At 41.1% G+C, this 15,285-nt stretch overlaps 1 protein-coding gene across 11 annotated transcripts in view; it reads right to left on the bottom strand.

Moving 5' to 3' along the window:
- DMD (dystrophin) overlaps positions 1-15,285 on the bottom strand; it is a 2,172,325-nt gene that overhangs the window by 500,281 nt on the left and 1,656,759 nt on the right. For all 11 annotated transcript variants that reach the window (XM_059720821.1, XM_059720816.1, XM_059720817.1 and 8 more), the window contains one exon: positions 11,966-12,083. In XM_059720821.1, the coding sequence (XP_059576804.1) occupies positions 11,966-12,083 (118 nt within the window). The remainder of the gene's footprint in view (positions 1-11,965; positions 12,084-15,285) is intronic.

Here is a 15,285-nt window from a genome sequence, read left to right as displayed (position 1 = left end):
GGGCTTCTACAAGTACTGAATGGGGGAGGCAACCTTGTGACAGAGGATACAGAAAAGGCTGAAGTGCTCAATGGTGATCAGAAGAGGTCCCAGATGATTGGAAAAGGGCAAACATAGTGCCCATATTTAAGAAAGGGAAGAAGGGGGATCCAGGGAACTACAGACCAGTCAGCCTCACTTCAGTTCCCAGAAAAATCATGAAGCAGATCCTCAAGGAATCCATTTCTAAGCACATGGAGGAGAAGGTGGTGATTAGGAAGAGTCAGCATGGATTCACCAGGGGCAAATCATGCCTGACCAACCTGATTGCCTTCTATGATGAGATGACTGGCTCTGTGGGTGCAGGGAAACCAATGGATGTGGTGTACCTTGATTTTAGCAAGCCTTTTGATATGGTCCTCCACAACATTCTCCTAGGCAAGCTAAGGAAGTATGGGCTGGATGAATGGGACTAAGGTGGATAGAAAATTGGCTGGAGCATTGTGCTCAAAGAGTAGTAAATAAATAGCTTGATGTCTAGTTGGCAGCTGGTATCAAGTGGAATCCCCCAGGGATTGGTCCTGGGGCCGGTTTTGTTCAATATCTTCATCAACAACCTGGAAGATGCCATAGAGTGCATTCTCAGCAAGTTTGCAAATGACACCAGGCTGGGGGAGTAATAGATACGCTGGAGGGTAGGGCTAGGATTTAGAGTGACCTAGACAAATTGAAGGATTGGGCGAAAAGAAATCTCATGAGGTCAACAAGGACAAGTGCAAAGTCCTGCACTTAGGATAGAACAATCCCATGAACCTGTAAAGGCTGGGAGCTGACAGGCTGGGCAGCCATTCTGCAGAAAAGGACCTGTGGGTTACAGTGGAAAATCAGCTGAATATGAGCCAGCAGTGTGCCCTTGTTGCCAAGAAGGCTTAGGACATACTGGGCTGCATTAGTAAGTGTTGCCAGCAGGTCAAGGAAAGCGATTATTCCCCTGTATTTAAGCACTGGTGAGGCCACATCTGGAGTACTGTGTTCAGTTTTGCCCCTCCCCACCCCCAACTACAGAAAAGATGTGGACAAATTGGAGAGAGTCCAGCAGAGGGCAACAATAATGGGGCAGGGGGGAGGGAACATGACTTATGAGGAAAGACTGATGGAACTGAGTTTATTTAGTCTAGAGAAGAGAAGACTGAGGGGGATTTAACAGCAGCCTTCAACTACCTGAAGAGAGGTTTGAAAAAGGATGGAGCTAGACTGTTCTCAGGGGTGACAGATGACAGAACAAGGAGCAGTGGTCTCAAGTTGCAGCAAGGGATGGTTAAGTTAAATATTCAGAAGAATTTTCTCACTAGGGGTTAGTTAAACAGTGGAATGGGTTACTCAGAGAAGTGGTGAAATCTCCATCCTGGGAGGTTTTCAAGACACAGCTAGACAAAACTTTAGCTGGGATGATGTAGTTGGGGATGGTCCTGCTTTGAGCAGGGGGTTGGACTAGATGAACTCCTGAGGTCCCTTCCAACCCTAATTTTCTATGATTCTATGTAGATACGGTTTAAGTAACTTTTGAAACTAAATAAACTAAATAACAAAATAAACTAATTTTTACATGCAGAATTTTAAATAGTTATGCCATTGAGGTTAGGCAACTAAAAACATTTTAAAATCAAATTAAATATTCTAACATAAATTGTGAAAAGTAGATAAGTGCCTTGTTACATGGTAATTTTGGGCAGCTCCTGGGGCTCAGTTCTCGGACTGTCTGCATGTTAACACCTGAAACTGGGTTGAAGCACTCATTATGTGGCTCAAAGTTACACTGCTCTAGGGGAGGATTATCTGTGATCCATGCTACCCTGCTTCTGTTACACTAAGTTGTGACTATGCTAGGCTACATGTTACAGTAAACACCCCACCTGCCCCCTTCCCCTGTTGGTCTGTATGGGCTTACTGACCCCTCCCCATCTCCAGCATGCCAGATCCCCACTCATTGCCTCCCACCCCTAGCCCTCTCAGCTTACTTGTGGCTTTCTGTGTTGTCTGTCCCAGGGGGGGAAGGTAGAGAAGGGTTAAACTGCTGCCTGGCTTCTGCCACCGCTGCTGTGTGGGCTAGAAAAGCAGCAGCCCAACTGCAGTGGTGGCTGATCATCCAGGTTAACCCTTCCCTGCCTGCTCCCCTGAGACAGCATTGGCAGCTACAAGTAATGCCCCAGGAGTAAGTGGAGGGCACTCTGAGGGTCAGAGAAACTGGGAGAGTCCTGGGGCGGGGGCAGGAGGGAAGCCCAGAATAGTAGGCCAGGAAGATTTGCACCTTTCAGTCCTCCAAGCCCCTACTGGCCTGAATGTGTGACTGCTCCAAACTCAAGCTAGCGCTACCACCCATCAACATTTGTGGCTCACAGTGCAAGGTATAACAAGGTCCTAAGCCTCATGTTCAAGACTAAATCTGTTCTCTCTCGTATATCAAGAAAAAAAAAATTAACGTGGTGGGTCAGATTATTTAGCACCTGCCTATAAGTGTTCTTCAGTTTTTTCAGGAACATCTAGTACTTATCACCATCAGAAAACCACGGTCGAATAGTTAGGCCTGGAGTCTGATTCAGTATGGCAATTCTTGTTCCTTGTTCCCTGCTCCCCAGTCTAAATCTGTCCTGGAGCAAACTGGTAGCTGTGGTGTTGTATAAAAACAGCTGCTTTTGGGGACTTACAACTAGACCAGTTCTCTGCAAATCCACTGTGTACAAGCTGAGGATTAAACACACATAGCAAAAAGTTGTTTTTGTTTTAAAAGCATCCAAAGAGGACTACACATAGATGCAGATAAGCAGCTGAAGAGGCAACAATGAAAGCATCAATTGTAACTTGTTTATATAAAACCACAGGTGGGGTGTCATAATCACTTTATCTTATAGATTTTCCTAACATGTAAGCTGACATTTTTGTATAATTTGTTTGGTATTTGAATCAGGAAAGGAACATGCAGGTGCAGTGCCTTAGCAGGATGGGGGGCAAGCTGGGCAACTGTCCTGGGTACCAAAGCAAATGGATGTCAATAGGCACTGCCCAGGTGGGGCGAAGCACGGGACAGAGCTGGAAGTGGCTCATTTGAGAGGTGCAGGGACAGGGGGAGGGCGGCTCCTGCCGCTACATGCACTCCAGGGCAAGCATGGGTGGGACATGTGCCCCTGGATCTGTGTGGGGTGAGGGTGGGCTGCTGCTGTGGGCTTTGCCCCAGGCACCAAACTTCCTTGCCACGGCACTGTGAAGGTGACTTCTCCCTCAGTGCAGTCCAGCCTCCTAACTGAACTCTCTTAGGGAACAGCTCACTTCCAGATGAAGTTTCCCACAAAAGCAACTGCAGAGTAACTCAACATAATATTGTTGTCTCACTTTCTTTGTCTGCTGAACCATACTGTGAATAGTTAGAAAATTGTCAGATATGGAAGAATTTAGGGAAACAATAATTCCCCAAATTTTTCAGCAATCTACATGCCTCAGAGTGCTAACTGCCCAATGTCTGTTCCACCTGTCAGGCTACTAGCATTTTGAGGGCCCAGATGACTCTGCTACAGAGCACAAGAGGGTAATATGTCTATAATGCAGCTGCAAAATAGTGCTGTGAAAGTGATTTCAAAAGGCTCTTCTCAGCACCCAGGATACACAATCCCTTTCAAAGACATTATTTCCCTTGACTGACACTTAGGCAGTGTTCACCCCCAGACATCACCATAGAGAACATTTCATAGGAGGCAAAACTGAGAAAAAAGCTGTATGGTGACTAGATACTATATTTTTACGATGAAGAAAACTTAGCTACTGAAATGCATGGAATCCAATGGATGGAAGAGTTCAATGTAGAAAATTATTGGCAGACAAAGTACATATGAAAAGCACACTGCACATTCTGTTTTTACCAGCTTAATGAATGCCTAGAAATGGTTAACTTCTGGCTGTCACATACAAGATTATACATGCTTGAATTATCTCCCCACCCCATGGTAAACTCATTAAGGGTTTCAATAGTTGTAAGAAAACCACATGGGTGACATTGTAATACTGGTAAGTATTTTATTAAAATGTTGAAAACAGCAATGCTGCTGTTATTCACTGTGGAGGTTTCATGTGTTTTGTTGTGCAAGTAAATGATAGGGAGATGATTTTGCTATAATGCTGTCAGATACAGCAAGTTATTAAATCACAGTTTGTTGTTTGGGTTTCCTTTTTTCATTTTTTTATGTAGCTTCACAGACTTATACTCACTAAAATTCTTTTCAGCATACTTTAAGCACAGCTATTTTAACAGTCAATAATAATGTATTCTTTAAAAATCCTCTGGAAGATGTTCTCTAAAATTATTCCTACGTTTGTATATTTGTTTTTAGGAAATTCAATCTGAACTTCAAAGGGAATAGCTAGTTCCAGTATTGTGATTATTGGTCAAAGCAAAGTTCTTTCAAATGGATATGTTTATTACTATTATGTATGTATTGAATGTCTGTAGGCAAATTTACTTAGCAAAAGATGTTTTGGCAGTTCATTACCTAACCTAACCACAGTTATTGAAAATCACCATCCAGCGCAAGGTGTCAAGGGTCTGCAGCAAGGCAGTAGCCCTTGATTTCAAGAGGGCCAACTTCAATGAGTTGAGGAGATTAATAGGAGAGGCATTGGGGTCCTGGATAGTAGGAGAACTGGGTGCCCAAGTTGAGCGGTTGTTCCTTAAGGAGACAATACTCAGAGCCCAAGGGGTGACAATCCCAATGAGAAGCAAAGGGGGAAAGAGTGCCCAAAAGCCCCCCTGGCTCACCAACAGCATTCGGGAATGCCTGACTGCCAAAAAGGAGGCATACACCCAGTGGAAGGGAATGGCTATCATCAAAGAGAAGTATACTTCCACCGCTCAGGTCTGTAGGGGGGCTGTTAGGAAAGCTAAGGCAGATACTGAACTAGGGCTAGCATCAAGGATAACAAAAAGTCCTTTTTTAAATACATAGGGACTATGAAGAAGGCACCGGGTAATGTGGGGCCCCTGCAGGATATGCTTGGCAATTTGGTGGTTGCACCAGAGGAGAAAACAGACCTCTTTAACAATTTCTTTGCCTCCATTTTCTTGTGCAGGGACTGGGACTCCCCTACCGAGATTCAAGACAGACTCAGGAGAAACTCCTCCAGGCCTAGGGTCAGGGAGGACCAAGTTAGGGAACTTCTGGAGGGGCTGGATGTGTTCAAATCAGCAGGTCCAGATGCTTTCCACCCCAGGGTGTTGAGGGAATTGGCAGGGGTTATTGCAGGCCCCCTGGCATGGCTTTACAAACACTTGTGGTGCTCTGGTCAGGTGCCGGACAACTGAAAGAAGGCCAATGTGGTCCCCATCTTTAAAGAAGGGAAGAGGGAGGACCTGGGCAACTACAGGCCCCTTAGTCTTACTTCAATCCTGGGGAAGCTCTTTGAGAATATTATCAAGGAGCACATCTGTGATAGGCCAGCAGCAGGGATGATGCTCAAGGGCAACCAGCACGGTTTTCCTGTCAGACCAACCTGATTGCCTTCTATGATCAGGTCACAAAATCATTGGACATGGGTGTTGTGGTGGATATAGTCTTTCTGGACTTCAGAAAGGCCTTCAACACTGTCTCCCACCCCATTCTCATTAAAAAGCTAGGTGACTGTGGCATTGATGCCTACACAGTCAGATGAATTGCAAATTGACTGAGGAGTTGTACTCAGAGAGTGGTGGTAGACAGGTCACATTTGACCTGGAGGGAAGTGGGCAGTGGAGTCCCCCAGGGCTCAGTCCTTGGGCCTGCACTGTTCAATTTCTTTATAAGCGACTTGGATGATGGAGTGAAAAGCACCCTGTTTAAATTCACAGACGACACTAAGATTTGGCATGAGGTAGGCACGCTAGAAGGGAAGGACAGATTACAGCAGGACCTGAACAGGTTACAGGGGTAGGCAAATGAAAACAGGATGGGATTCAATACTGACAAGTGCAGGGTGCTGCACTTAGGCAGTAGGAACCAGCAGCATAACTATAGGCTGGGGAACTCCTTTCTTGAAAGCACGGTGGCAGAAAGAGATCTTGGAGTCATTATTGACTCCAAGATGAACATGGGCCGACAATGTGAGGACACAGTCAGTAGGACTAACTGTACCTTGTCATGCATCCACAGATGCATCACAAGCAGGGCCAAGGAGGTGATCCTCCCCCTCTATGCGACACTGGTCAGGCTGCAGCTAGACTACTGTGTCCAGTTCTGGGCGCTGCACTTCAGGAGGACGTGGACAGCATTGAGAGAGTCCAAAGGAGGGTCACTCGCATGATCTGGGGGACAGCAGGGCAGACCCTATGAGAAGAGGCTATGGGACCTGAACCTGTTCAGCCTTCGCAAGAGAAGGCTGAGGGCAGAACCTGGTGGCCATTTATAAACTTACTAGGGGGGACCAGCGGGGCTTGGGAGAGACCTTGTTCCCCCAAGTGCCTCCCAGAGTAACAAGGAATAATGGTCATAAGTTGTTAGAGGGTAGGTTTAGACTAGACATCAGGAGGCGCTACTTCATAGTCAGGATGGCTAGGATCTGGAACCAACTTCCAAGGGAAGTGGTGCTGGCTCCTACCTTAGGGGTCTTTAAGAGGAGGCTTGACGTTTACCTAGCTGGGGTCATTTGAGCCTAGTTTTCTCTCCTGCCCAGGGCAGGGGGTCAGACTGGAAGAGCTACAATGTCCCTTCTGACCCTACATCTATGAATCTATGAATCTGAAAATGTACACGTGTTTTGTTTTGCCCAGATAGAATTGAGGAAGAGGAACTTTAGTCACTAAGAAATATTTGTTGTATTTTACCGTAATTTCATGTTGGTGCCTCCACAGCATTTACTTATTCAGGCCAGTGCCCAGACTATGAGGTTTGTCTATAAATTAGTTTGGCTTAGAAGCTGAGCTGGTATTAGAAAAACAGAATATCCTAAACGTTGTCACTTCCTGGTTCTAGCATGATCCAAGATGCTTTCTGTAACAAAATTAGGTGCTTCCAAATCTAGTCGTCATGCAAACAATAACTCTGCTCGTTACTGCATAATATACTGTTACATGAATACATACTTGTTACTATATGTCTTGTAAACATTTGACCCATTTGAAAAAATGAAACTTAATTAGAAAGCATATTAAAACAAATGTAATATCATTATTTCTGAGTCATGTATAAATTAATTCAACATCATCCTTAGGGACAAACATTTCTGCCAAATTTAAAACCAAATATTTTAATTGTATTATTCAGAAGAAAATGTTAATGTACAGCCCTGTTGGAATAAAATTCTCTTTCAAGGATATTACAAGAGCACAGGGATTTTGTTTTACAAGATTTCCTCAAGATAAAATTTAATTATTACGCTTCGGTTTTTTCCCAAATGTAGAAGTCATAAACTACGATTTACCTGGAATGAAACGAGATTTTAATATTACATTTTATAAATATTAAACAAGTTTTCATTTATCTAGCCAAGTGTTTTCTAAGTACTGTAGTTCCTGTAATTTCATATAGGTAATGAAGTGAGGTTGAAAAAACCCTTCAAACAAGGAAATTCATTTCTATGAGCTTATATTTCATTTCTGTCCTTGTTTGCCAGAAGAAAAGATTAAACCTATGCAATACTAAGACAATTCCATTAAAAATCTACTATTTGTGACCAATTTTTATTCCCTGTCACAGATTTCAAGAAGATCCAGTAAAAACACTTCATTAATTTTGGAGAATTAACGTAAAAGATTTTAAAATAACTATTTTTTAAAGGCAACACTGTTTTCTATTTTTAATATTCAATTGACATAATCTAGACCAGTGATTCTCAACCAGGGTGCTGGGGAACCTTGGGGTGCTGCCCGATCTTTTGGAGGGTGCCATGAGGCATGAAGAGATAAGCAAGGTGTGAGGAATTAAGCATATTGGCTAAGTAGATAAACGTTGGCTCAGGCTGAACAATCCCACAGTGCCACTTCCCATTCCCTCTACAAGGAAGTAAGTACCATGATATATGAATCAGTTTTTTAAGTTGAGTGCCACTTAATTAATAAAAGTTATTGCGGGGGAAGGCAGGTCCTGAGTCCAGTCAGAGGCACAATGAGCCCCAAAATGTCGAGAACTATGGGTCTAGAATAATACTGGTATAGAAATGGAAGCCAGTAAGTCCTGAACTTGTAGGTCTCCCACTGACTCTCTGCCAAATACTCAGCACAGAGAGTTTCTGCCTCCCTAGTACATGCTGGGTTAAAAGACTGATATTTACTTCATTCAAATATTACAAGTCTCAATTAATTAATTTTAATATTGTACAGTGCTGAATCTCCATTAAGTAGTCTTGGGCCAATCTCACCACCTTGTTTCCCAATCCTTAACAAGCAAAACTCCCATCAATTAGGAGTAAGGATCTGAGGAAGAACTTAAGATTCTCATCCACTGATTGGAATATTCCATGGAATGAAGATAGTCACAGAGATGGGTTTAAGTGGTAGGTCAAACTTCATTAATACAAGGAAGAAGCACCCACTGCCCTGCCCCGCCATCAACCTTTCATTTGGGTTACTACAATACAACTACCCATACTTCAGGATAGGACCTACAAAATCCCATTCTTTAGAATCCTCTCCTTCTCACCACCTCTTATGAGGGGAAAAAGGGCACAAAAGATAACCTCAGTTGTGACAATTACAGGTCTTCCCTCCTTCCATAGTGACAAGGCTGACCAATAAAATCCCAGCTCCTTTTTCTACCTCTGCAAAGTGATCCAATTGGCTTTTATCTAAAATGAACAATTCCATAGAGTTGTGATAAATTATAAATTCCTATAAATTAAACATTTTAATTTCAAAGCTCTATGCCTACTAACTAAGGTCCTACTGAAAAGGGTACTTTGCTTGTGCAACCATTTGTGAGTATGATTCAATGAGTTATGCCACTGGTTAGATCCACAGCATGGCCAAAAAATACAAGTTCTATATTACGGCCACAAGAATGAGGAGGGAGCAACCAAAGAGAGTATGGAGTTCCCAAAAACCCAGGGAAAAGATTATACAAAAGTACAAATGAGTGCTTGTCTCTGTCTGACTGCCTAATGGATTACGGAAAACTTCTGGAAAAATCATGGCCCACTCCTGCACTTCCAAGTATGAACCTCCTCTCCTTTCTTTTAAGTTCCCTGAGACTGTCCAGCATGCCAAAGGCTAGATAAATTTGCCATCCAATAAAAAGGTGGTGGTTACTTTTAGAAAGACATCTGCTTTAAAAAAAAAAAAATGTTAAAGGACTATTTCAGAAGAAAAATATACTTTCACAAAAAGAGAAGTTTCTGCGAAAGCAGGACAATTTACAAAACCAAATATTACAAACTTGAGAGAAATTCAGAGGCCACAGTTGTCCCCGGGGACAACTACCCAGACGAGCATGGCTATGTGGTATGTGGCACTGCAGATATGTCTGTCACATATTCATCTGTTCCCCATGCTGCAAGGGAACCAGGGTGGGGAGGGGGGGAGAGAGGGGCAGGGGTTTGACTCCTGGATATCCAGGAGTTAAAAAAAAAAATGCACAAAAAAAAGTGGAGCTGTGCATGCAGGGGCAGCGTGCATGGCTCGAAACCGGAGCCTGGCCAGTCAGAGCCACATTCTGGCTGTCAGCCAGGCTCCAAGCTGCAGAATCACTGCTGCAGCAGCCCTGGGAAGCCCCCAGGATGCCAGGTAAGGCTGCTGGAGTCAGCTCAGTGCTGGCCCCAGCCTCTCCTACCCCATTCAGCATAACCTGCCATGCGCCAGAGAGTGCATGGTATGGGTGTTCCCCAGGAACAACTAGCGGCACCGTTAGTGTCCCCAGGGAACCAATCGTCCATGCTCATGTGGATGCAGCCACAGTCACTATCAAGGGGCTCAAACTCCTTTACACAGAACCACATGCAGAAACTGTTATTTCAGGTATACTCAGGACTTGCCCCTTCAAATTATCTCTCTATTGGTAATGGGCTCCTGTGCTGAAGTCCTTGAAGACCACAAACTTCATTATCTTCTATAGGAAGCTGGACTAAATTAAAACTTCAAGGATTAGAATAAAGAGAGAAGCTTCACTCTTCGATGTATAATGATAAACATTAATATAAGGGAAAATTGTTTGAGCAATCAGTCTGGTTTTTAACTGCTTCCAGATTTTAAAAAAATACTTCTGATATTAATCTCTTAGTTGGCATATATTGAGAAAAAGTAACTCTCAAGTATCACATTGTGGCACATCTACATATGTATAATTACATTTTTCTAAAAATACCACATCTGTAGAATTTATCATTTGATCTACTCTTTAAAATTCAGAAATAGATGAATAGCTCCTTTGAATATATTAAGTATTTAAAATTCTACAAATAGAAAATCTCTAACCAAGATAACACTTTAATGAATCTACTCCACTGCCTCAGAAGACTGGATCAAAAGGTATATCTAATCTAGTTAAGAGCTGGAAATGAAGAACCTATATATTTCCAGCACTATGTATTCTTAGTTATAACAATGGTATTTTCATTAATGAAATAAAACATAGATGGTACCCAAACTGTAGTGAGCCATGTGTTCAACAGAACGAGAAGAGCACCACAGTTGTAATGTCGCTACCTGCTGCATTACGAGGTGCAAAAATAACAATAAAAGATGGTAGCCTAATTTGAACAGGAAAAAAACTTTGAAAGAAGGAACCTCACATATATTAAAATTCCAATTAATACTAGCAAGGTTGTCAGACACATGTAACTGAGAATCAAATAAAACATTCACTATGTTTCATGAAAAATATACTGCTGAATTAATAATTATTTTGTGTGCTGCGCTGCATGTTTAGGTAATGACATCTTTATGAGTTTACAGTGGGATATTTTTTGTTTTATACTTTGCAAGATATATGTGCTCACATTTCATTTAATTTGTCATACAATTTCACTAGAAGATAGTTGTAAATGGAATTTACAGTAAAGTCTATGTGGGTTACAGCTGCATTTCAGGAGAAATTAACTGTTACATTTTCTTAAAATGCATCAATACCTAATTAAGAGGAAGGTGACAAATATACATTGCAAAGAGTGATGAGAGAACTCAATAGCTTTGGCACCCAAGCCAGCCACCAAAAAAATTCAGGTACTTATGCAAACTTTATCAGAATTTACCTGAATTATTGGGACTCTATAACTGCAGTGAATCTTAGATAAAAACAGCTTTTCATGAGGCTTTGGCTGCTAACTGCTCCTGCTCAGGCTGCAAGAATCTGAAAACAGCCCCTTTCTTGATAATATCATGTTTCTGGTCCTAAGGAGTGCGAGGAAATGATGCAATGCTATTAAGTTTTGTTTTGTTTAATTTTTAAATGCAGCAGTTAACACAATAGGATTACTGAAATTACAGGGCCAGATTAGGAAATGCCTAAAACAATCCTAAATTATACCACTTTGCATCAGCTACTTGTACAATATCTTCAGGGAATTACCACAGAAAGTATTCACATATATATGGAAAATAAGTGAAAAATGTGTTGAGTGCAAGCTGCTTGTACCAATTATGGGGAAGGAAAAGGTGTATCCAATGAATGTAAAACTGGCAGTCTTTTCAATTAATCTTACATATTAGAGTCAAGTCTAAATGTATATTCTTATTACTTTCTATATATATGTAAAAAGAACATTTAATTAAGGGGTTCATGATCTGCATTTGATGCGATGAGAAGCTGCTCTATGAAAAATAAATACCCCTCAGTAATGCTTGGCTGCTGCCTTTCACATACATATTATTTTCCAGGCAATTTGGCAAATTTTCTACAACAATTGCCTCAAAAATGAAAACAAAAGATATACACTTCTCATAACAAAAGTATTAGGCCTTTGAAAAATACAATACTTAAAAAAATATTATTACAACGTCCTCTTGCACGGGGCGACATAAGGTAGCAGAATCACTACTTACTGCGATCAGTAATGATTGTTCTGGCCTCTTGATTGGTAGTCTTGTTTTTCAGATTCTGTGCTGCAGTTATTAGCTCATCCAACTGGGGACGCCTTTGCTCCAAATCCTGTAGTGTTGCCTAATCATACAAAAGTAAACATATGAAACTAACAATAGTTCCAAGCAATTTTTTTAATTGTATTTCACTGTCATTAAAATACTATACCAGACTGGACCAGGGTGTCAATCTACCCCAGCAGCCTATTTTGAACAGCAACTCTTTCTGAACATTTCAGTGGAGCAAGTCAAACGTTATACTGGACTGGATAGCTATGCAATTATAGGTCTGGAGAAAATTTTCTTCCCGAGTACTGGCACTGATCAGTTTTGTTTTGAAGCATGAGGGTTGATAGCATTTATACCTTTTTATATTATTATTATTAGCTGAAGATGATAATATTCTCATTCACTTAAATGTCTATTCCTTCTGTATGAGAGGCAAGAGCTTTTTAGACCTTTTACTGGACCAACTACTGTATAGGTGAGGGAAAATTTTGACAAGCTTGCAGGAACACACTACCTTTTCTCATGTCAGCCTTCTATGAATTCCACTAAAATCTTTAGGAAAAATGTTCAAGTGTTTTAGTTCCAAGCTTAGAGTACCAAAGAAAACATTACCCATTGTCTCAGCACCATATGTACCACTGCAACCTATAGATTAATTATATACATATTAATCAAGATGACCTTTTACATTAGAGTCTGAACTGGGAAAAACTGGGCCAAACAAGGCAGACTGCTACCAACAGATCTATTGGCTCTTTCTAATGAGGAACAGTATTGAAGGAGTTTTGAGGTGTCACTTGTTGCATAAGGAATAATACCATTATCAAAGGACTCCTGGGTCAGGGCACATATACACATGCTTAGTTTGCAGTAGTTTGATGCACGAGTGAAACAAGCGTATTCACAATGTCCAGTCTTATGCTAGTTTAGTCACACCAGTCTGCAATAAAAAGTGGCCAGCCCTGGCCCTGGCATGGGCTTCATGCTCCCATCCAGCTGCGGACAGTGGGAGTGCAGTGCACTGCTCCAGTGAGAGCAGGTGGGGCTCAGTCCCATGTGGAGCACAGTAGGGGCAGCAGTGGGCTGGGCCAGATGCAATCGATTTCTGGGCACCAGCCTACAGACTGCATTAAATCATTGATGGGCCGGATACAACCTGTGGGCCATATTTTGCCCATCTGTGCACGAGAGGTAGCTATCTTTGGGTAGCTAGTTCTGTCTACTCTTTACTGTGAAGTATATTTCTAATGGAGTAAAATATGGTGTAAATTATCTGTAGAAATTATATCAAAGAATCATAGAAAATAAGGGTTGGAAGGGATTTTAGGAGGTTATCTAGTCCAACTCCCTCCTCAAAGCAGGACCAGCCCAATTAGATCATCAAAGTCAAGGCTTTGTCTAGCCAGGTCTTAAAAACCTCCAAGAACGGAGATTCCACAACTTCTCTGGGTAGTCTGTTCTAGCACTTCACTACCTCCTCATGAGAAAGTTTTTCCTAATATCTAACCTAAACTTCCTGTGGCTCCAACTTGTGGTCATGTGACCACACTTTCTGTTAATCCTCCATCATCTGTCAGTGGATGGGGAAAATACTTTCAGATACTTAGGCCTCATGGATTTACTCTACATTGAGGCTCTGCACTTCAGGACAGATGTGGAAAACAGATTTATTTATTTCATGGCTAATTGGAAATTGTGAAGAAAACTTAAATGGAAATATTTTGCAAGCTGATTTAAAGCACTAGGACTTTATGCTACATGAAATAGACTTTTAACACATTACAAATAACACTGTTGTGAGGCATAAGATTCAATAGATTTTTTAATAACTGCTAAAGAAATAACCCTATAGAATTAAACAGAAAGCAATGACCTTTCTCTAAAGTTTTTGAAGCAGCCACAGAATTACAAGGTGAATAATATCCTTGATAAAAAGGAACAGAAAGGATATGGTAATATTAAACTCTTGTTTTTTACAATATATTTTGGTTGAACCTTGTATCAATATGAATTTGATACAATTCCCATTAAATTCTGTAGAACTTTTCTACAGTACAAGAGTTTTAGTAAAAACCTTTAACACTTTAAACTGTTTTTAAGATCAATGTAAGATGGCAGGTGCCTTACAATGATCCCACTGTATCACCTACTTACTTAGCTGAAAAGTCTTCTAGTAGTTGTGATTGTTTATAGAGTATTTAAGCAGACAAGTAGAACCCTGTAAGTATGACTTGAGATCCAGAGAGTAAGCTGGTGGGCTACAATTTTCACAGATAATCATGATAGTTGTCAAAAATGTATTGCAAATTTCAGGAGAGGCACCAATATATAGGAATACATCAAAAATTCCACCAGAAGAATCATTTCCACCAGGATGAGCTGGATCCTCCCCCTATATAAACTGCCTTAAGCAGCAACCTAGAAGCAACACTAGAAGGGTTTTGGCCATTCTGTAAGTCTGAAATGTGTTCACTCTGTTTGATTTGGTCTGTTTTTAAGTGCTGATAATTTATGTAACCTTCAGCTGCAGCATTGCTCATTTCAGTGTGCAACAGCTGGTCTTTTTAACCACATTGGTTTATCATTTGGGTGCTAAAGATCCAACGTACCTTTGGGAAGGAATTCTTAGATCTGGGTAACAGGTTTATAATGGACAGCTCTTGCTATTGTGGATATGATCATTAGCCCACTCACAAGAGAAGCACCCTTTGTCCCTGCAGCTTTGCTGTCAATAAATAGAGATCTACCTACATAGCTGCAAATTACACATAATGTTATACATTTTGAGACACATCAATGTTATGACTATGAAATATGATTGAGTCAGTGAGAGGAAATAATTGTATGTTGGGTAATAAGAACTGCTTTTATAACTGCATGCACTACTCTATATTTGGGGCTTGGAAGGAATAATTAGGGAAGTGACACAATGGCTTCCCAGATAAGAACATCCAAGCATTCAATTCAAGATATGATGAACCAAAAGGATCAACTTCAAAAACAGTACAACCTCTCTCAACAGAAAAGATGCCATTCCAATTTGCCAGACTTGGAAATGAAAAGTATTATATGCAGTTAGATAACATTCTGCCCCCAGCCCTGTTTCCTGGAAAAAAGGGATTTGAGTTATGAAGTTGTTCATGATTTTGTTTTGTGGTTTCCCATTCATTATGTTTTCAGGTGTTTTTTAGTAACAGCTATAAATCAGTTTAGAAATGAAGTGTTTTTAAGCAAGTCTATGTGACTATATAACAAAAAATTCTATAAACATACTC

This window comes from Alligator mississippiensis, chromosome 1 (assembly GCF_030867095.1).
Source record: "Alligator mississippiensis isolate rAllMis1 chromosome 1, rAllMis1, whole genome shotgun sequence".
In the NCBI taxonomy this organism is placed as follows: Eukaryota; Metazoa; Chordata; order Crocodylia; family Alligatoridae; genus Alligator; species Alligator mississippiensis.
Note: the sequence above shows the minus strand (reverse complement) of the source record. Positions and strands in the feature narration are given on the sequence as shown.